The following is a 23,096-nucleotide window of genomic DNA, read 5'->3' as shown; positions in this document are numbered from 1 at the left end:
TACATTAACATTTACTTTTTATCTATATGTTTTACTTTACACTATATGTGCCAGTTCTCCTATTGTCGGTCACAATGCAAGTAGGAGGACAGTCTCTTTATAATTGAGAAAAGTGCTCTACCGTGTAATTTTGATTAAAGAATATATTATATAAATTTCATGACTAAAACTGTATATATAAAGTATTCAATGCAAATCTGTTCCACATTTGGCAATTGTTTATATGCATCATATTCATGATATACAAGTGTATATGTCAGAAAAGCTTTGTAAAAAGGCAACATTTTGTAATCACTATTAGCCATTTTACCTGCTTTAAGGGATAGTTCACCCCAAAATTAAATTCTGTCACCATTTACTCATGCTCACATTGTTCTAAAACTGTATAAATTGTAGTTAAACGGTATAAAACTTTGTTTTTTAAACACAAAAGAAGATAGTTTGAAGAATATGGGAAACTAAACAGTTCTGGGGCACCATTGACTACCATAGTAGTTTTTCCCTATTATGGAAGTCAATAGTGCCACATAATTATTTGGATACAAACATTCTTCTAAATATCTATTTTGTGTGTTCAGCTGTTGTTTTGGAACAACTAGGGGGTTCAAATAATAACAGAAATTTTATTTTTGGAACTGTGCATCTGCTGGAAACCCAGGCTTATTGGTTGAAATGGGTGTCACATTAAATTGTGTTTTTACCTGTTACAGTTCATTGCATAGTGAAACCCCTCCCTCTGTAACTTCCTCTGGACTTGTTAACCAAGGGCAGGTTTGTTTAGAGGACACTGGCCTAGATTCTCATTGGAGTTGGTCTAATAGGATCAGACACGAGGACAGAAGATTATGACACTCAAGACATAATACTCTATATCATATTTTTAAGCCCTAGCCCAACATGGCTGCCAAACTGTAGGAAGCATATTGAAGGCTCGCGGTTTGAAAGTGCACTCAAAATTCTCGAAGGTAATTCATTGTTAAACTCAAACTACTCTTGTAGTGTAGTTCATGTGACGGTATTATTTGCATTCGTATTTTTTGTTGACACGTTTATTAAAATCTAGTCTCACAAGATTGATCCTGATGTTTAGAAATCACAGATAACTATGTAAAGAAATGCTAGAAATTGAATTTAATTGAAGTCCTTTATTAAATCTCTCACAGTGATCTATAATTCCTCTCTTTATCTACCTTTCTATATAATGAATAATATACATTTTCTAAGCAGTATGGCGTTGTTGAAACTGAAGTTCCCCTTCCAAAAGAGGGTCCGTCTGGCCCAGGGTCTCTGGCTGCTTTCTTGGGTAGCTGTGTTCTCTGGAGCAATCACCTTTGCCGTGGGAGTCTTCCTCAAAACTGAGCTACATCGCAGATCAGAGGTATTTTATTGAAAAACATGTATTCATAATGAATTGCTATGTATAGTGTGTCAGGCATTATCATTTTTTGAAATATTAAAAAGTTTTGATTTTGTTTGTGATAAGGCTAATGCTCCAAAGTCTTAACATTATGTGATACCACGCTGTTGTGATATCCACTGTGACGCTGTGTAATGTTCCATTAATGATCCATATTTTTCGTAATCATTACTGTAACTGTGGGGGAAAATAAGAAATACATTATTTATTCTGTGTGTATGTGAGTCAATATGAGGGGGTTGGTTTAGCTTTTTATCATTATAATTCGCTGTATTTAAAGATATTTCTCACTGCTCTAAAGAGTGTGTAAGACTACTTATAACACATTAAGTCACATTTTCCTAAATGTACTAAATATTGTTTAAATGTTGAATAATAATTACTGCAGATACTGTTATTTATCCATTACACTGTCAACACATGTAACATGGCCTAAGCTTTGTCTTGTCAAGAGGAATAATCTGACATAATCCTATGGATTGACACTCAGATAAGGTCTCCGGTGAGTACCAATAACTGAGCTAGTATAGTATCCATAATAAAGCCAATGAAGTTCAATGAAACCACTGAGAAGAGCATGTTGGGAAAAAGGATATGACAAACAATATACAGTGTATAGTGCAAATCGGGCTGCTTGGTCTCATGGTACTTGTGATATCTATATGTGCAGATGATAAATCAATTTTGGTTTGAAGGTATAATGTGTATTTTTGGAGGATCTATCAACAGAAATGCAATATAATATATACATAACTGTGTCGTTAGAGGTGTTTAAAGACCTCACATAAAGAAGTGTTATGTTTATATTATCTTAGAATGAGCTGTTTCTATCTACATACACCGTGGGTCCCCTTGAATTGAATTCACTGTGTTGTTAGCCCTTAACTGAACTGCATTTCATAAATATCTTATCTCCCTCGGCAAAGAAGCCGAGGGAAGGGGTGAGTGAGCCGTTGTCGCTAAAATCTCCACATTGCTCCTTTAAGGTTCTTGACAACAGCATCTGACTTGGCAAAAATCACATGTGTTAAAATAAAGAAAATGTTTGTCTACTGCTTAAAATACACCTATAACTGAGTATAAAAACACTTAACCTCTATACAGGTGATGCACAATATGGACATCCATATTGTGCCAAATTTGCTGATGGCAGTGGGGTTAGCATCAGTGGGCATCAACATCTGTGCTGGTAAAGTCTGCCAGGACTCACTGGACCCCTCACGGTTCCCGCGCTGGAAGACGTTTCTTCCTCCATTCTTCTGCATGTCTGTCTTTTTGGCCTCTTTGCTGTTGGTGGCCATGATTCTGAGCTACGCCCTGCAACCCAGCCTGGAGGAGTCTCTGAAAATTGGGCTGAAGAACGGCATCCGTTTCTACAAGGTTTGTGTTAGGGAAACACAAAAAAATCATGGGAACAAACAACTATTTAACGATATGAATTTCTTTCAGGATACAGACACACCAGGCCGTTGCTTCCAGAAGGAGACTATTGATCGCTTGCAGACTGAGTTTCAGTGCTGTGGCAATACTAACTTCAGGGACTGGTTTGAGGTTCAGTGGATCAGCAACCGCTACCTGGACTTTACATCCAAAGAAGTGAAAGAGTGAGTAAAAAAACAAGATGGACACGTTAAACACAAAGTCAATACAAGACAAAAAAAATCAAGTGTTGCACTCAAGCTCTGAAATTAAACTAGTCTAAAATTAAGCGTATATTTTTTAATATGTTTGAAGCAAAATTCTGATTGCCCTCTGTCCAATGCAGTCGTGTGAGGAGCAATGTGGATGGGCGATATCTGCTGGACGGGGTTCCATTCAGCTGCTGTAACCCCGCCTCCCCTCGGCCCTGCATCCAGTACAGCCTCCTGGACAACGCTGCCCATTATAATTACGAGTACCAGAGTGAGGAGCTGAACCTGCACAACCGAGGCTGCAGACAGGCTCTGGTCAACTACTACATGGGTTTAATGAACACAATTGGCCCTGGTGTTCTTTCTGTTTTCCTTCTTCAGGTATGAGCTGACATATGAAATACATGACACAAAACACAGTGACTGAAATATTTCTCACAAACGTTTAATCTGATGTACGTTTTTGGAATTTGTTTCATTACAAAACTATAGTTTTATATTTAAAAAGTTTTTTTTGAAATGGCTGACTTGACGCAAATCATGAATAAAATTCAGACCATTCGAGCCCAGCATAGATAGAAACTAACTAGTAAATAAATGTAATTAAATAATTAACTAGTATTCTAAAAGATAAAAAAATGAGCAAGTTATCTTAAACCTTTGAACATTAGTGTATGCCTTGTGATAGTAAATGTCTGTCAATAAAGAAATACGGACCTTTTGTGGACCTCTGTTTGCTACATCATCACACTTCAGCCTCGAAAAACACGCTGTGTTATCTAATGCTCTCCACACATCGAACCATTCACACACTCGACACTCAGTAAATATTGACATGCTTCAGGATTGGCTGACAGTACAGCACTGAACTCAGAGGTGTCAATATTCATTATTTAAGCATTAAAATAACTTGCACCCAAAACCCACACCACGCTCTCGGCTTTTACAACAGTTTGGCCTTCAGCTTTTGTAACAGTGACTACATGACACATCTTATCTCACACTTTGTTAACGGACAAGATCAGCTAATGTCAACTAGCTCTTGGTTTGCATTTGATCGATGAAATTAACATAGTATAAGTCATCAATTCGCTAAATATTAGCTGTTAATAAACAAAAGTTTTCTTTACTCCATACAAAGAGAGCTGGAAATGACCATGTGACACTTTTTGTCAACTACAATGAAAATAAAAAAATACATTTACAACAATAAAATATGATTTAGATAAAACCAGTTTACATTTTAAAAAGAAATAAAAGAACAAAATGTTATCTGACCTCTGATCTCCATTTGATCTATAGATGACTGTGCTGGTGAGTCTGCGCTATCTGCAGACCTCAATGGAGGGTGTCATGGGACAGGAGAATTTGGAGATCGAAACAGAGGGATACATCCTGGAGAAGGGAGTAAAGGAGACATTGTTGGAGACCAAGGAGAAGGTGATGAAAATCTTTGAGTTCGCTCAGGTGGGCGATGCATCTGCTACGACCCCGGGGGCAGATCCTGAGGCGGCTGCAGCTCCTGGCCCTGCAACTAAATAATGTGTAAAACTGGGCATCAGAGGTGCTGACACCTTTATAACTGTCCCTCGTCCTTCATCATCCAGCAAGGGCATAAAACACATTCTCACTATATTACATTTACCCAAATATTTAATGTTAAAGTAATGTCCTCAGCTTTAATCTCCGGTAAACCCCTCATTTCCCCTCTGACAATTAAAAAGTTAAAAATCCCACAGGGCGTTAAATTTATATATTGTACAATTGAATTGTACATTGCACCACATGCTGTTCTGTTTGTAGATGCTTTATGCTTGCTTTCATAAACAATTGTAGAAGGCTGAAATTGCACATATGCCACAAATAAAGATGTAAGTTTTTAACTGATCTGTGGAGTATCATGATCATTTTGTCTCTTGGGTCATTAACTACATTTCTCATTAACTGTTCGAGAAGACATTTACATTTTTACACTTATATGGCAATTTCTTTCAATATGGACACCTAACAGCTTTCTGACTGTGTTTAACTGTGTGTGAGATGAACAGGATTATGCGACAGGTCATATCATTGGCCTGAAATCTCTTTATCCCTATGATGATAGTTAATACTGTCGGCAAAGCATTTGAACACAAAACCAAACATGACAGAAACACGACAAATACCTCCACCTAACAACGTATAGTTGTTATAAAAGAAGGTGATCATGTGATCGAGTTCGATCGATAAACACAGATTTTCCGGTGTTATACACCGTTGAACCACCAGATGACACTAAACGCCCATTATTGTGGTATTTTTCATTTAACAGATGAATAAATCTAATGCACATGCAGTATTGTTTCTAACATATCTTCGATAGAACTTCAACATAATCCAAGAAAGCAAATCAAATATAATAAAAACCGCAAATCAGTGAACCAAACACATTCATTTCTTTGTCTTTTATATTTTATATTAATTGTATTTTCCAGGAGTATTGTAACCTTTATCGTTGCCAAATGTATGTATCTTGCCCACCCTAGCCTGTGTCTCAAATCCTAACAAGCTGTCAAAACTAAGACAGGGTACTAGGCCCTGTCCGTGCATCATCAGGGTTTGTTTAGCGCAATTGCGATGCACACAAATTCAGTGCACGAAAAACTGCCCAAAACCCTGTTGTTTATGTGGGCAACTACATTTGTTTGGAGCTGGAAATGCGGTCTTGCTGTGTAGAAACACGCACGTCACCCTGACACGAGGACGCACAGAGGGGAACAGACTTCATGCAACGCAACTTTAAATTCCGGTGTGGTTTCGAAGTGTGACTAATATGACAGAAGGAAGGGAAATGCACAGAACAAACTTTGTTAACAGTTAAACAGTTGAGCCGTATTGTCTTGAGAACATGATAATCATGGATGATCTCTTTAAGAAAGTGTATTATTTAAGGTGTAATTAGTGTTGTAACAGATACAAGTGATCAGGTACAAGGAAGATGGACGCAAACTTTACGGAAATATTAGAAGAGTTTGTGGGAAGCGCACTTGTTACTTGGGTAGGTGTTTTCGGTCAATTTAAATGAAAGATTTTGAATAACAAAAACCTTTTAAAGTTTAAAAATCCGTTCAGTATATTGTAGTTATGAATCATGTTCAGAAAGGTTGTAACCAATTTATGTTCCGTATTGTTATAATCCGATTCAACATGGCAGTCATTTATTTTTTTAGTTAGTTATTAGGTAGTCATTTATTTTAGTTATTTATCTAGATAAGATCAACAATTCGCCCCTCTACATTTTATATCTACATTTAATTTTCCGCAAGGTGCATCTTTTTGAGGGTATTGTCGGTGAGGAGGAGAATGGACCGTTCTCTCAACAGTACATGGAAGTAAACTCCAACTCCCAGGATACATTGAGGCAGTACCTGAAGCTTACCAATGGAGTCTACCTCAATGAAGTCCTGAGAATCATGTATGATGAGCATTCTCAAAGTTGAAAGAATTCAAGTATTTGCATTGTTGCTTAATCAAACATGTTTATTTGAACGATTCAATGTAGCTGTTTCAACAATGACTCAGCTCATGGCAGCTTTTGATGTTTGTTTGTTGTTTTTATTCAGCGATCCCAATCCAAAGGTAGAGCAAATTTACCACAATGTGGGTGACGACAATATTCGGAGAGTCCAAAACTTTTCCATCCTCAATCGACACCTGAGATCATACTATCAGGTATTGAAGTACATCACGTCATGCGTATTCCAGCATGTCATTGTTCTTGTAGCTCAGCTGATAGAGCACCATGCTAAAATTCAGAAAGTTCATGGGTGAACTCCTAGGGAACACACACTGTTAAGTTAAGGCACTTTTATGTGCTTAAAATACAAGCGTCTGCCAAATGCAAAAGTGTCAATTGTGTCATATCAATCTGTCCATTATGATTTGTAAGTCAATTCCACAAATGTGTTATATTGTTGTATTTCTTATGGATCCAGATGTCCGCTCATATGAATGGACATCAGAGTAATTTACTTAAGGAGCTAACTGTAGAACAGCTTTTTTTCTGTTACTGTGGTTTCACTTCTTGTTTCAAATGTCCTGACTATGGACATGTTTTCTCACTGTTGTTTTAATTCAAAGCAAGTTAAAATATCTGCTTCGTTCTCAATTTGGCATATGCAGCGGACAAGATTATTAGAATAAGAGCTAAGAAAACAAATGTATTATAATTTTTATATGACATGTATACAATACAATGCTTAGTCTGCACACGCATGTATTGTTTGGGAGTGGGGCAACTTAAGGACATTATTTAAATGCATTAGATTCAAAATCCTAACCATCACGCCAAGGCCCGTCTTACAAAAAACATAGTCATTTGCAAATTTTGACTTTTGTAATTATGGTATTGACCTGCATTATTTGGTTTTTGAGAATAGCTTTAATAGCGCCCTCACTTTGACCCATAAACAGTTTAAGTTGTAAGCACTAAAGTAAAAAGGAAAATATATTTTTAATGGTTTAATTCATGTTTTCCTCTTCCAAACTGTTGATGTGTTATAATAGTTTAAATGTTGGCTTTTTACTTTAATGCATTAAACTGTTAATGCATTTCTGGGTCAGTGAGACTGAAACTGATGGAGCGGGTCACAAAAAAAGTGTGTGTTTCAAACTCAAGAAAGTAATACAGTGTATGTGTATTTTAACTGTGAATTGCCGACATGTATGAGGAAGTAACATAAGTGAGTGTGACCACTTGTGACTTTGTTACCATGTTTTATTTGTTTAAAATATACCATGTTAATAACATAATGTTTTTGACATACAATTACATATAAAAGTGCCATTATTACATGGTAATATGATAGGAACAGTAGGCTGTATTAGCACATATTTGGTCATAATAGCTATGTATGACAGCATTACATTATTCTCTGATTTCTGGCAGGAATGACAGTAAGGTTATATTGCTTGTCACAGCTTTCATGTAATTTTCTCTTTCAGGAGAATCTACAACAGCTGTTGCTGATGCCTCTGCCAAATGTTGCTGTTTTGGGTCGAGATCCTCTGACAGGTGTGTTTCTGTCATCAATTTAAAACAGGGATGTTTTTCTTCTCCAATAACTACCTAGAGAAAAAAATGTAAAAAATTGAAAGTGAAAATTGTTAAACATTGTATTGTGTCATGGTGATTTTTTTTGTCAACAGAGGGTGCTGTTGGGGAGCTCAGAAGACTGTTACTGTTATTGCTGGGGTGTGCTGTACAGGTATACATCTTTAACAAAGTTTCAGCTTCAGTTTCCTTAGAAAATACAGTGATGCACAACCTGTACATTTTCTTTTCATTTCTTTCAAACTCATTCATTGCTACCAGTGTGAAAGGAAGGAGACTTTCATTCAGCAAATTCAATGCTTGGACATTGACACACAGGCAGAGATTGCCCTTTGCATACAAGAGGTCAGTGCAAGAATTATGTAAAGGTTTTACGTTAAGGCTGAAGGGTTTATCTTTTTAAACTGGAAGAGTAAGTATTTTTAATTTATTTTATAATTCAATTTCTTAATTTTCTTGTTTAATGACAGTCACACACATCACCCTAAACTACTAACCTGGTAATCCGCATTGTTTTAGGTAACCCAGGACCCGCGTGCAGTGCTGCCTCTGGAGTTTGGAGACATCTGTGGCCTCAGCGGAGCAGAGCTGCAGAGTCTCTTTTGCTCCATGGCCAGACAAATTCAGAGCCTGCACGCACAACGAGACACACACTTGGAGGTGATAAAAAGACTGCGAGATATATATATTTCTATGAATTCATGATTCGGTGCAAGTAGGTCAGGCAGAATAAAATTAAGATAAAGGTATTCATTAGCTTTGGGATTTTTCTGTTTGATGTGTAGAGGATAGCACAGCTTTATCAAGAACAGCAATCATCTACAACCCATATAACCACGTCCAGCGGGTTTGGTGATGGAGCTCCGGAAGGACTGGCTGTGCAGCTGGCAGACAGCAAGGCCAAACTACGAAGACTCAAACAGGAACTGTAAGAATAGATATTTTCCACCATTATTATTCAAATTGATGTGTGAAGATGTTTTTAATACTTTTAAATAAAAATCCTTAATAGGGAGGACAGATGTGATCAACTCTTGGACTGCAAGCAAGAAATGCAAACTATTGAGGAAGAGATTAAGAAACTACAGAAAGAGGTAAATAGGCTGCATTGATGGTAAACATTGTATATCATTATTAAATGAATTAAATGCTTTGTGTAGTTAAACACATAGACATTGAACAGACCCTCATAATGTATGAATATCAATGACATGTTGTGTGTGTTGGGGTTTGACAGAACCGAGCGCTACAGGTGGATGCACGTGTGAATCGTGGCCTGAAGGATGAGTTGGACTGTCTGCGGGAGCGCGCAGCTAGAGTAGAGCAGCTGCAGGCGGACCTGAAAAACTCCACACATCGACTGCGCAGCATGGAGCTGTACCGCACGCAGCTGAAGGTAGTATAGCAATATACATCATGCTGAAATATAGTATATCACAGGTTTGAATGAAATGAGGGTGAGTCAATGTCGAATTTATTGGGTGATGGATATTTTTAAGTGAACCATTCTCTTAACTTGGTCCACTTCAGGAGCAGCAGCAGTACTGTGCCTCGCTCCAAGAAAACAAAGTTCTCCTGGAGGAGCAGCTTGCAGATGCTCGCGCACGCTCCACGGCTCTGCGGGAACTCGAGAAGGAAAATCTTCTACTTAGGCAGAAACTTGGAGATATGGAGAGTGTATGTAACTATATTTATCGTGTGTTGGGTTAAAAAAGAGCTCTTAAATCCTTTCACCACATAAAAAGTAACATTTCACATATTAAGGACAATGCTGTTATGCTGTATAATTGTATGTGTGTAGGAGCGAGATGTAGAGAGACAGAGGGTGGACGAGCTGTTGGAGATGAATATGAGTCTGCAGGTGGATCTGAAGTGTCAGGCTCATTCTGTGGGTGTCACCCAGAGTATGACTCATCAGCATTTCCTCCAATCCGAGCTGGAGTCTGACGATGAAGTTCAGGAGATGAACATTCCTGAGATCGGTATGAATAATTCGAACATGATTTGATATTATGAATAGCTATTGGTAGATCGTTGGATTCAATAGTTAAGTCATGTAACTGTAATTCCTGCTGTCATTTGACCTCAGTAGATATTTAAGAATACGTATACCTTGCCCCATCTTTGAAGGCTTGTTTACACCAATAACTATGAAGTTTGAAAATCTACTTTTAAGAGAATAGCAAAGTCCACACTACAACCATTGTTATCTATATACTCATCATTTTCAGAGTGAACAGGCCTTAAATGGATAGTTCACTAAACAAAATTATTTATTTACTCATCCTGAAGTTGTTCCAAACCTGTAAAAATGTATTTGTTTGGTTGAACACAAAGAAAGATATTTGGAAGAAAGTTAGCAACTAAGATTTCTGAGGCACCATTGTCTACCATAGTAGAAAAATGATTGTATGATTTCCATTGTTCTATTGAATAAAAATTTCTTTGTTCGGTTTAACACAAAAGAAGATATTTGAAAGAATTTATCAAGGAAAATAGTTCTGGGGAACTTTTAACTACCATTTAAATGTTTCGATGATCAATGGTGGCCAAGAACCGTTTGATTATATGCATTCTTCCAAATATCTTTCTCTGTGTTCATTGGAAAAAATTAATGTATACAGATTTGAATCAACTCGAGGTCGAGTAAATAATGATATAATTTTTGGGTGAACTGTTTCTTTAACATTCACTCTTAAAGAACAATTCAACAAAAAAATATTTTACAATTTAAATGAATGGGAGTGCATGCTAAGCATAAAAAACTAAATGGAAAACTTAAATACTCAATAAATATCTTCTCAAATATTTTAGAACGCAAAACCTTGTGTTATGTACTACTTCAAATCTAGAAGACTACTGTTTTGTCCCCATTCAGTTTTTTATTTTTGGGTTTACCATATGAAAAAATATTGTGGTGTACTTTAGTATTTACTATAGTAATCTGTGGTAAAATTATCGGATACTGTAGTGTTTTTGAAACATACCATAGTAAAGTATAATACAGTATACTGTTTAGCAATTATCTACAGTTAATACTACAAATACTTTAATATAGATAAAATACTACTACAGTATACTATACTATGGTAAATATATAGTATATATATACTGTTAGTATACAGAGTTGTTTTCAATGTGGGTAAAACCCCATAGTGAGTACAGATGACATCATCTTTAGTGAGTGATTTATCCTTTGGTTTGTACTGTATGTGCTCACATGTGTCTACCTCATGTGATTTAGATCTTAAACCTCTGAGTGAAGAGGTAACCGAGGCTTCCTCGCTGAGGCTTCTGGGAGCTGAAAATGAGAACGCTGAACTGAGAAGACGACTAGAGCACCTGCAGGCAGAACAAGAGGTCAGTGGTCAAGGGTGTTTCCGCAGTTTCATCATCTCATACATACAGACCGATGATTAAACTCTCATGTTCCTCATGTTAGGCTCAACACAGGAACTCCCCTGAGGTGAAGGAGGATCTCCAGAAACGGACAGATCAACTCTCCCAAGAGCTTCAGAGCACAATCAAAGAGGTAAGCCACTTGAGGCAGAGAAGAGGATTTTAAACATGGTTATCGTAAGTGTTTTGTCTGCTTTTTTCTTTGTCCTCATCTCAACTTTTGAATCAGGCTTTTTCAATTCTCTTTCAACTGTTAGCTGAAGCATCTGAAGAATGAAAATACCGACTTGAAGTTAAGTCTGGAAGAGCTGAGGACAAAACAGAAACAGGAGGACCTAGAGGAAGACGGAAGACTCTCGGAGGGAAACGAAGAGAGAAAGCTAATAATCCCAAGAGGAGAATGTGAAGGAAAAGACACAAGAAAAGAGAGACTGGACAGAAAAGAAGAAAGAGAACGAGAAATAATAAAAACCCTCAGAGAGGATGGAGAGGGGGGAGAGGGAGGCGACGTAATCCTCAGTGAGAGAAAAAAGAAGGTTAGAGATGAAATGAAAAGCAGAGAGAGAGGAGAGGCTGAGGGTGAGAAGGAAATTCAGAAGAAAGACATGAGAGAGGAGATATCCCAGCACAGCGCTGACACCCAGACAATCACACAGATGGAGACAGGGGAAGAGAAATTCTCCCAGGACACCCTTGACCTGCATAACCAACTTCAGCAGGCTTTGGAAGAGGTTGACAGACAGGCAACGCTAGCCCAAGATCTCCGCTCCAGACTGGCAGAGCAAAGCAAGAAGGTCTTGGAGGCCGAGCACAAGATGGTTTTCCTTGAGGCTGAAAAACAGAGGTTGAAGAAGGCGTCGGAAACCCTAACGGAGGCCAGAAAACAAATAGAGGTAATGTGCCACATGTTGTCACGAAAAAACCTGAATTACTTCATTACAGCACAGTGAAAACTCTTTCACTATCCATTCAAAAACAGATAATGGTCCAGTCGATAATGGCAACTCACCAAATAAAACAGAGGCTACATGCCATTAGCAATTAACAAGAACATCCAGTATTCTTACTACAACCCTCTACTGCCTAAATAGGTTAAAAAAGCATCCAAACCATCATACATGAGCAATCTGAAATACTGTACTAAGGCTGGAACTTAAAATGTGCTTCACTACTTCAATAAAAGCAAAAATGCTAAGCACTATTTCTTCAAAATGTAATATGCCCATTTGGTCATAGTAAAAAAAATATATAGTTATTGTAAATAACAACACGTTTCCACCAATGCCACACCAAGCGATGATATCATAATGGGTATAGCCAAAATAAGTGTACTGTGATGATATCGTAATGGGTGATGATGTCATAATAAATGATGGCATTATGAATGTCACTGGTGATGTCATAATAAGCATTTGTTGACTTCATGCAGCCTGAACTATGTGTGACATCACAGTACGTAGTCAAGACTGCTGTGATGTCACACGCAGAATGATTGAAGTCAAACACGAAGTCTAAAGTAAAACACACCTAACGATTGTACATAATGAGTGATGATGTCATACTGGGCGATGATGATATCATTTGGGACTGTTTTGCTTTCTAAACTCCACAGCACCTGTGTCTAAGCGTCTACAGCTGAAGTCATTTTGATAGTTGAACCGTTGTAAACATACACAGAGGAGTACTTAAAATAAATCACCTTGTTAAAGTAATAGATTGAGGACCCTTTTGGACCTCCCACCCCTGTCCCAGCACAGATCTATGCACACTTCTGACTGTAAGGTTGCTGGGTCGATTCCCACAAGAAACAAACTGTCAGCATTGTACCCTTGAGCGTGGCTCTTAATCCGAGATTGTTGCAGTGTGAACTGCTTTGGATAAAGGCATCTGCTACATGACTGCCTACTGTGTTTATTTGTCAGGTGCTGCAGGGGGAGTCTATGCAGCAGGAGGAGGAACTAATGCGTCTGCGCAGACAGGTGGAGTTTCAGAAGATGGAGGCTGCCGTGATTGCTCAATTAGAGGGAGACAGAGCCGCGCTGGAAAGAGAGCGAGAGACACTCAAAGCCACTATAGACTCGCTCAGAGCTGCAGTACGCAAAGTGAGCCAGGTTCCTTGTTGGGCTTTCTGTAAAACACATGATCTGAATTGAATGTCTGGCGAGAGGTTGTGATTAATGGTGCCTGCCTTAAAAATATGCCGTTACAATGAGTGAATATTAAAATAAGGTGATTTTAATATTCAACAGCTTATGGATTGTTGGGTAGAAGTGTAAAAAATAACTAAAGTATATACAGTACATTCTTTGTAAAGGTTTAATGACAGTTGGACTCAATATGGGTTATTTTTAATTGTTGACCAAACTGTTTTCCCATAGGGTGATCAGGTAGAGCTCACTATCCAAAACCTAAAGGCAGAACTTGAAAGGCAAGGGAGAACTTTGGAGTCGGCAAGGCGTCGTGAGGAAGAGATGGAAGCTGAACTCAGAGATTCTGGCCTGGAGGCGGACTCTCTGTCTAGAGGCCGGGAAGAAGCTCTGTTGGAAGTCACACGATTGGAGCAGGAGAAAGAGGCGTGTCAGGCGGAGCTGGACGGCCAACGGCGTGAGCAAAGACAAAAAGAAAGAGATGTGGCCAGACTCAGACAGCAGCTGGAAAGCACGACGTCTGCTCTAGAGCACAGTAACCAAAGAGCCTGCAGTTTGGAAGCACAAAACAGGTAAAGACAAACAGATGGACTGCAGAAGGACCCTAACTGTGTCTTGTGCTCACCCTGATTTCCAAACTTTTATTACAGAACATTACACACATTGTTTTTTTTGATCTTGTGAAAAAACAAGCATGAGAATTACATTTAAATCACTCACATCTATCATCTGCCCACAGACGGATGTGTCAGGAGATTTCTCATTTTAAAGATACATGTGCACAGTTAGAGGAGATACAGAAGGAAAATCAGAAGCTCAGTATAATCAACGCTGAATTCAAGGCCCAGATTGAGTCTCTTACAAAGGTCGGTGTTCCTCAAACTATTAAAACAACTCTGTTGATTGAAATCAAATCAAATATTAGCCTAGGTATTATTTACATAAAAATGAGAAACGTTCCCTCAGCAATAAACTTCCCCTATAAAGCAATAAAGTTCAATCTGAAAACTAAAATTATTTACAGAAAATAAAACACGATAAATTAAAACTAAAATGGAAATTAATTGAACTTACATTACATAGCAATAAATCGATAATAAAATATATATAAAACTAAAAATATAAAAATAAAGCTAGTTTAAAATATGAATAGAACTAAAGTAAAACTAAATACAAAACTATAATAACTATGTGAATGTGTTGTCTTTAAATTAATCCTTTAGAGCTCCACAATTCACCACAGGCTTTCTTTAGGTCCCATCGAGTGGAGATCTGTTAAATTTCCAGTAGAGATCTGGTGTCTCTTTTTTTTCCCACCAGCAATTGTTTTTCGAGTTGCTTTCTAATCCAAAAATCCTCAACTCAAATGCTGGGCTCACACCAAAAGATTTTTGTAAATCTTAAAGGAGTTTTAAATGGTGAGAGACCACAAACATGAGGAGAAAAATTCCTAGATTTAATCATTTTGCTCCTATAACAAACAGATTTTCAAACAGAGTGCTGACTGTGATCACAGGAAATCTCGCAAATTATCTCGAGACTTCGGAATGAGTGTTTTATTATTGCACTGTAAGCTTTGTTTATTATATATGTGTTCAATATAAATGTGTACATATAACCTTTTATGTCATTTAAAAGATATTATTCATCGTTGAGAAATGGCTCAAGCAGCGTCGTCTAAAGCATTTAAGGTGGCACAGCACTAGAAATCATTTTATTGAAACTCAAATATTGTGGTATTTATGTCTTCACAGTTAAAACTAATATTAATACAGTTATGTAAAAAAAGCTGCTGACATTATCACCCGAAAGAGTCTACTGGCTCCACTAGCTCTATTTTTTCTGTTCCACCTTAAAGCATCCGCACACTCGGACTCTAACCACTACCGTCACTTGCACATAGCCTGGTTTTAATTGAAATTATTCGTAATTGCGATGATAGTGTTTGTAATGCTTTTGACAGAAAATTGACAGAATAAAGAAAAGGGTTTGCTGAAGTGATAACTACGGTTGTTATACTTCTGTCAGCTGGCTTTCTGATTGGGTATTGTTGTGTTCTATGTGACGAGTTCTTGTGCGTTTGTCTTCAGGGTTTCCCCCACACATCAGGATTTCTGATTGTAAATATTTAACATATTTAAGATTCGCGATCGGGGCGGCTCCAATGTTCTTCTGATCACATTCACACATCACACCACAAGGAAATCTGATAAGATTATTTTAAGAGCTGTTTAAGATCATTGGGACTTTACCTAGGTTTGTCGGAAGGGAAGAAATCGGCCCGATTATCTTTTGGTTTGGCCCCAGCATTAAGCGTTTTGTACAATCGTGAATTTTAAAGGGGTCATATTATAACAAATAGATTTTCTGTGATCTTATTTCAAGTAATGGAGTTCATTGTACTATAAAACACACCATGACTGTGTAAAATCTCAAAGCCATTTATTAAAGTGATAGTTCACCCAAAAAGGAAAATTCTGTCATCATTTACTTACCCTTTTGTCATGTCAAACCATGAATAACTTTCTTTCTTCATCAAAACAAAAAAGAGGATATTCTGAATAATGTTTTTAACTGGACCCCATTCACTTGCCTTGATTTTGTGTCCATACAATAGAAGTGAATGGGTGCCGGCGCAGATAGGTTACCAATCTTCCTCAAAATATCTTATTTTTTGTTTTGCGGAAGAAAGGAAGTCATACAGGTTTGAAATGACAAGAGGGTGAGTAAATGATGACGGAATTTCCATTTTTGGGTGGACTATCCCTCTAAAACTAAGATGCAAAAATCCTTGGATTGATGATTATAGGAACTGGCTTATTTATGATTTGATATGACAGTTATGATCGCTACATCCAAAAGAGATGATCTTGTGGGTTCAAAAACCAAGTTTAATATTTTGATAATGTCTAACTTTAATAACCTTTCTTACAACCAGGAACTGTCTAACGAGAAAACACAGTCTCAAGAGTTATCCAGTCAGGTAACACTACTCAACCACACACTTGAGGAGATGAAGAGCAAACTTGAAATGGCAGCTACACAACACCAAGAATCTACTTCGGAGGCCACTTTATCACCCTCACACGCACAGAGGATAGAAACTTCTCTATCAAACACGGAGGCTCTGCAGCTGACAGCAGACCCCCAGGAGACCCCTGTTAGAACTGTAGATAAGGTTAACCACAACCAGGACTCCGGGTACACAGACTCCCCCTGGGCAACAGAAGACTCAGAAAATGCAGAGAACAAGCAAGCTCGTACAACGCTGGGAAGCCAGGAGGCTTTGAGTCAGAGACTGATAAATACAGAGAGGGAGGTGAGATAATACGCAAACAACAATGCTCTGTTAAATGTCATTACATTTGTGGACCCACAGGGGCACCTGACGCCGTCTTTGATTAAACTTGTTAATGCTGTTCAGGGATAGTGATAACATGTGCTGAATTCTATGCATCTGCTTGTATCCCAGAATGCCGTGCTGCAGCATGAACGGGACGTATTATCGGCTCAGCTGACTCTGTCTCAGTCAGGCTGCGCTCAGCTCAGGGAGCAGTTGGAGACCCTGCAGCGCCATTCCATCTCGCTGCAAGAAAACTGCAGTAAATTACAGGCCCTCAACACCAAACTACAGGTAAGAGCGTGATTGAGTGTGGGTTGCTTGTCTGGAAATGGACCCTTGACGCTGAACTAAAGGGCAATGTATTTTCAAAGCTGACATTTGTTTAAATCCGAATTAGTTTTATAGTGGGTGGATTTCAATTACACCGTTTCACTCGAAATGATACGGGCTTTAAAGATTCGTTATTAACATTTTACTGGCCACGCTCTTTCATTATATCATTTCCTTTTCCTCAGGTGGAACAGGCCACTCTGAGCTCCGACCATGCGTCGGTGCTGGCACGTTGCAACGAGAGCGAACGTCGCTGCGCGGCTCTCGAGGCTGAAACGAGGGTGTGGCTAAAGGAGAAGGAGGAGTCAGTGATGCGTCTGGATGCTTTAAGGCGGGACCACGAGAGACTGACAGCTCTACAGCAGAGGCAGGAGGCGGAGCTAGAAGAGTTGTTGGCTAAACATCGTCAGCTGAAAAGCAGCAATCGCAGTCTGGAAGCTCACTATAAAGACATCGAGGTCAGGTACGGGTACATAAATGATGCACGTAAGAGGATGAAGAGCAAAAGGCATGAGAAGCCAGCTTATTTTGTAGATCGATATATCTGTATGTAATATATACTGTATGTACATTAATACATTTTTTATTGTTATACAGTAAATATATAACTGTTGAACTGCTAAAAAGTGAATATACTATTATTTGCTTTGGAGTATTTGTGGTCTGAAAATACAGGGCATCTTTCAGTTTTTTGACCTGTTTCTCCAGATTTCATTTTCTGCAAATAAAGGCAAATAAAATCAATATTTTTATTTGAATTTTGGGAGACATTCCTCTTAGTTAGTTAGTATTACCTTATAGTTCACAGAATAAAACAAAAATGATTCTTAAAAAAAAAGACAAACATGAAAACAGTAGGCCTAAATACTAAAAATACAAAAAAACACTACAAATGTATATTTGTAATATTTAAGCATATCATTTCAAAAGGTTCATTAAAATTTTAACAAATATGGATTCAATTCTTTTATTTTCAATGCACTGTAAATCATTTTGGATAAAATAATCTAATTTATGTATAAGGACGGAGCATCCATAAAATTATACACTATTAATCACATTATGTCAGTTATACACTTTGTACATACAGTAAATTATCTATTACTTTATTATATAGCAAATGACCTTTTATTCCAGTCTTGTAAAATACTCTTAATACTGTGCCCGTCTAGATACAAGGAACTATTAGATCAAAAAGCTCAGCTGGAGGAGGCAGAAGAATCTATGCGTATGGAGCGAGAGAAAATGGAGAGAGTGACACATGGCCAGTTGGAGAGTGAGAAGGAGCTGGAGAGACTGAGAATGGACAATGAAAGGTGAGAAGTCGTTACTGAAGTGACCGCAACACCGAGCTGAAGTTACAGTCAAGCAGATTCAAAGAAAAGAGGAAGTGATGTCAAGTGCCCACCAAAGTTTCGCCTCAGCATGAGTCACAGCCGCAGTTTCTATCAGTCGTTGCCATGGTGTAAAAGTATGTTTGTAAAGCTTGTTAATTTGTAAGCAGGATGAAAGGAAGGATTTTACATAACAGGCTCGGTAGGAGGCAGAACACATTTATTTGGCATGTGAAGTTTGTTGGATAGCTGTGTGTTAGTTAGATTGGTGCTTTGATCAGATGTTGTTTAGACGATAAGCTTTATGGATGAATGGTTGCATTGAGAGATTGTAATGGTGAAGCTCACAAAAACACATCTGTATTTTACTCCCCCAAACATGTTCGCATAATGAAAATAAGATCGGCCCAATTGAATCACTAAGACTTACAAATGAGCCCAAGCAATGCAGTATTTAGTTTTTTATTATTATTTTGATATTTATTATTGATTTTGACCCGGATATGTTTTTGACGGTCTTTGTGAGATTCCCCCATTGATTGACTGATCGACTCTATTGATTACCTGTAGATACCAGAGCCTGCAGAAGGAGTGGATTCAGGTTCAGTCCGATCTGCTGGCTCAGAGTTCAGTTCTGCGGGCAGATATGAGTGCGGCACAGCTTGAACGGACCAAACTGGAGGGAGAACTCAATTCCCTTAAAGAACAGAACCAACATATGGATCTTAACTACGTTCGTCTCAGCAGCCAGTACCAGGTCTGAGAACATTTAAACACATTTTCGCAGCATCGCAAAGTTATAGAGCGAGGTCTTCAATTCAGAGAGTTTTTCTTGAAAACACTGAAAAGTGATTTTGATGTTAAATGAACATAAGATTCTTCACTATTTCAAGGTCACTAATTAAATGTGTGACATTAACTACAAACCCGTCTTTTACAAAATGTCCGATTTCTTTGCTTCCTCTGAAACACACGAGATGTTATTTTGAGCATTCTCATATTCTGCTGGGTTTCACTCAAACCATCTTGAGTTCATACTGTTATAAAAGCAAAAGTTCAAACAAAATTCTCAATCTCAAGCAGTTTTTCCTACATATATATTTTGACAACAAATTGCTGCTGTCCTTCCGAGACCTTTTCCATATCTTCATATTTCGTGATCGCTATAAGTTACCCTTTTTGTTTGTCACAGTATTTTTGCTAATATCTAACCAATTAAATGTATTGATCAAACGTATCAACTTTGATAATACAGTATTTTATCATTTGAAAATTGAAGTGTTTTTTTTTTTATTTCCTGAAAAACTGTAAATTTGGAAACTTTGAAAGGACAGCGACGAAAATAATGATTAAATAAATATGCAAGGTTAAAGCTTCTGGACCTTGGTTTATATAATCAATAAAAAGACAAATAATTTGAACAGTGAAAAATATAAACTGCATTAACTTTACTGTGAATAATTGGATAATCACGGCCCTATTATGTATGTATGTGTGTTACAGCTCCTTACCCAATTGAAAGGGAACATGGAAGAGGAGAACCGACATTTAGTAGAACAGAACCACAATCTAGCCAAAGAAAACAAAGCTCTGCTGGAGAGCAGTCTGGAGAGCAAAGACCAGCACCACAACCAGCAGAGAGAATACCTGTAAACGCACACACTTCCACATGTACCAAAACCAGCTGGATGATTCTACTTACAGGAAAAAAAATACATTTGCACATAGCACACCAATGGCTACTGTATATTCAATATCTTTATGCAGTCCTATTTTACAATAATGATTATTTATAGTGAAACATTGGCTTCCAGCAGTGGACCACCTGCATCTGTGAATAGCCTTCATCTTTTCGCACTCATCTGTCCATCTCTCTCTCCACCCCAGTGACAAGCTCAGCGAGCTGCGCAGGGAGAAGCAGAAGCTGGTGGAGAAGATAATGGATCAATATCGAGTTCTGGAGCCGGGTCTGCCCGGCATGTGTCCACCCAAACAGCCAAAGTTAGTCATCCTTTAACATCTGTCTCTAGCAGACCTTCCCGCTATGCACTCATGCCTTTACTCAGTGTTTAAATTACAGGGAAGGCAAGACCCCCTAGGTCCTGTTTTGGCCCACCTAGTCACTTTGAATATTTTAAACAAATACATAACTGCACAACAGGAACTGTAAATATGACATTACAGTATATAAACATACTTCTTTTTTTAATGCATTTTTTTCTATTATCTACTTTCAAACATTGCAACTGACTGTTGTCTTACCTTTGTATAATGTACAACCCCCAAATCAACTTAACTGTCTTGTGGCCGCAGGAAGTCGAACTGGATAGCGGACCGCATGAAGAAGCTTATCAAGCCGAAAGGTGGAAGCAAAGAAGGACGTGCTCTTTTTATTGCCGCCGGCAGTATAGAGAACCTTGCAGATGCCGTGGACGGCGCGCCCGGTTCTTCAGACACGGTGCCCGGTGAGAACCGCAGAGCTGTGCTTGTGTGAAAACATTAGACGTATAACACCACAGAGTAGAAGAGAGTGCAATAAGTTAAGACTGCAGGGTTCCCTGGACTCTGTAAAACACAAAAAGGTCCCCCAAAGCCCATAACAATGAATGATGCTGTTATCCTACCACATTACGCCTTTTCTTTCTTGGATCACAACCAGACAAAGTAATTCTGTGTTGATGTGAGGGAGCAATAGCATGGAATTCGGAGATCAGATGATCATTGTGCTGGTTATGTACAACAGAGTGAAGATGCTATACATTTTTACAGGGGTATAAATACTTAAGAGAGTGCTTTTACTAACAGAGCTTATGCATTACATGTTACGTGTCATGGACATAACTTGTTTTCACAACAGTGAGATTTTAGGCAAGTCAATGAAATTTTATATTTTGTGTAATTCATCATCATATTTCACCCCACAATATTACCATAATAATACCATCAAGATTTTTTGCACTATAACATTTATTACAGAATATTTTAATATGTACTGTGTAATGAATAATTATCTTACACTGTGTAATTTTGCATGACAGAGAGTTTTGGGGACTTCATTGTCCTATACAGCAGTGTCACAATGTAAAAAATCTTATTTGATCTAATATTCTTCTTAAAGGAAAAATATAATTTACATTTTTACAATTTAGGAGTGAAAAACAAGCTAGACAAGATTGACCAAAATATCATTCACCTTTTCCTTTTAAACAAAATCTTGTTCTAAAGATTTATTGTTATCAAAAATACACCTTTGACTATATCACCCTTTAGTTCATGAGCGGGACCCCATCAGTGCTCCAGTCTCTCCAAGTGTACTCAGGAGAGCCTCATCCCAGGCTGAATCTGAAGACCAGCCGAAGATGAATCTGCGGTCTGGTCGGCGTAAGTTGGGCTCCAGGCACGGCTGGGCTCTCGGCAGGGGCAGAGGAGGAGTCTCCCAGTCCTTCAGTCCTGGTGACCAGCACGCACAACCTCGCATCCGCCTGCGCTCGTCCCAAACAGCTTCCACAGCCATCTGGGAACACGACGGCAGCCCCACACCCAGCCAGGACAGTGAGGAGGGGAGAGGTGAGGGGGACTATAAAGATATAGATGAAGAGAGAAGATGGGGTGATGATGGTACAGGTGCAAAACATTTTCCCTGTTAACTTTTTCTTTAGAAATTCCTAAAGAGAAAAAAAAATTGGGAAGGTTTTTACAAAAACTGTAAAGATATACAGTATCAGATTTTTTTAAAGACATTTCTGAATGTTTGTTTTGAGAATAATATCTGTATTTGTTTTAGTTGAGAGCGAAGAAAATATCTCACCTGAACATTCAGATGTTAGTCGTGTGTCATCAGGAACAGAAGGTTGGTTATATATTTTTATATATAAAATATATTTAATAAACATGTTTTGACATCTTCTAATATGTTAAAAACACTAAATATTTCTGTCTCTCTCCTTTAGACTTTCACTCCAGTTTTGACAAGCCACATGACGCAGAGCACAAAGAGTAAAAACAATCCAAATTTAAACATTATTTTAAAAAAATGTTTTATTACTTTCATAAATCAAATTATGTGCTCTTACAATATGTAAAAACAATAAACACAAAGATATATATTGTTAAAACAATAAAAAATGACATTTTTATCAAATATTCATGGTGTCTCAAGTATGAAAATATATAAATCTACAAAAATTAAGAGACCATTTCGAAATCAGTTTTTCTTGTTTTGAAATTGAACCGGGGTAGAATGCCAGTGGTGTTTTCATCAGTATGGTTACGAGAGAGTCCAAACAAAGTGATGCTAACAAGATATTTATGAGAGCAGATGAATTCATGCTGTCTCATTGGAAAGAAGCTGACACTTAACATACTCTGACATTTAGAAAGGAGGGAGATGATGATGATGGGGG

At 37.9% G+C, this 23,096-nt stretch overlaps 2 protein-coding genes across 3 annotated transcripts; both read left to right on the top strand.

Moving 5' to 3' along the window:
* Positions 1 to 805: 805 nt before the first annotated feature.
* On the top strand, positions 806 to 5,470 carry rom1b (retinal outer segment membrane protein 1b). The gene is made up of 6 exons (XM_079480491.1): positions 806 to 965; positions 1,228 to 1,378; positions 2,522 to 2,797; positions 2,867 to 3,021; positions 3,183 to 3,429; positions 4,351 to 5,470. Exons 2-6 carry the CDS (start codon positions 1,229 to 1,231, stop codon positions 4,588 to 4,590), a joined length of 1,068 nt encoding a protein of 355 aa, XP_079336617.1. The 5' UTR covers positions 806 to 965; position 1,228; the 3' UTR covers positions 4,591 to 5,470.
* A 318-nt stretch (positions 5,471 to 5,788) lies between these two features.
* Positions 5,789 to 22,838, top strand: ccdc88b (coiled-coil domain containing 88B). 2 transcript variants are annotated; one of them, XM_079480303.1, is made up of 29 exons: positions 5,789 to 6,085; positions 6,354 to 6,502; positions 6,651 to 6,759; positions 8,032 to 8,101; positions 8,236 to 8,294; positions 8,402 to 8,485; positions 8,660 to 8,800; positions 8,926 to 9,068; positions 9,153 to 9,234; positions 9,378 to 9,536; positions 9,671 to 9,817; positions 9,942 to 10,122; positions 11,385 to 11,500; positions 11,583 to 11,672; positions 11,797 to 12,432; positions 13,462 to 13,641; positions 13,918 to 14,258; positions 14,426 to 14,552; positions 16,625 to 17,005; positions 17,159 to 17,320; positions 17,545 to 17,822; positions 18,532 to 18,675; positions 19,264 to 19,450; positions 20,197 to 20,342; positions 20,581 to 20,694; positions 21,007 to 21,158; positions 21,964 to 22,317; positions 22,478 to 22,543; positions 22,644 to 22,838. In XM_079480303.1, exons 1-29 carry the CDS (start codon positions 6,026 to 6,028, stop codon positions 22,691 to 22,693), a joined length of 4,908 nt encoding a protein of 1,635 aa, XP_079336429.1. In that variant the 5' UTR covers positions 5,789 to 6,025; the 3' UTR covers positions 22,694 to 22,838. The 2 variants fall into 2 exon arrangements, with proteins under 2 accessions (XP_079336429.1, XP_079336430.1); XM_079480304.1 differs by having other exon boundaries at positions 21,964 to 22,260; positions 22,644 to 22,831.
* Positions 22,839 to 23,096: the final 258 nt, after the last annotated feature.

Source organism: Barbatula barbatula (assembly GCF_947034865.1).
Source record: "Barbatula barbatula genome assembly, chromosome: 18".
NCBI classification, from domain to species: Eukaryota; Metazoa; Chordata; class Actinopteri; order Cypriniformes; family Nemacheilidae; genus Barbatula; species Barbatula barbatula.
Note: the sequence above shows the minus strand (reverse complement) of the source record. Positions and strands in the feature narration are given on the sequence as shown.

What these genes read in the sequence shown, in the direction of transcription:
- rom1b (XM_079480491.1), top strand. Translation starts at nt 1,229, where the DNA reads ATGGCGTTGTTGAAACTGAAGTTCCCCTTCCAAAAGAGGGTCCGTCTG. An exon ending in AGCTACATCGCAGATCAGAG is followed by an intron (nt 1,379 to 2,521) that starts GTATTTTATTGA and finishes ACCTCTATACAG; the next exon opens with GTGATGCACAATATGGACAT. An exon ending in ACGGCATCCGTTTCTACAAG is followed by an intron (nt 2,798 to 2,866) that starts GTTTGTGTTAGG and finishes AATTTCTTTCAG; the next exon opens with GATACAGACACACCAGGCCG.
- ccdc88b (XM_079480303.1), top strand. Translation starts at nt 6,026, where the DNA reads ATGGACGCAAACTTTACGGAAATATTAGAAGAGTTTGTGGGAAGCGCA. An exon ending in AATGAAGTCCTGAGAATCAT is followed by an intron (nt 6,503 to 6,650) that starts GTATGATGAGCA and finishes GTTTTTATTCAG; the next exon opens with CGATCCCAATCCAAAGGTAG. An exon ending in AACTTGGAGATATGGAGAGT is followed by an intron (nt 9,818 to 9,941) that starts GTATGTAACTAT and finishes GTATGTGTGTAG; the next exon opens with GAGCGAGATGTAGAGAGACA.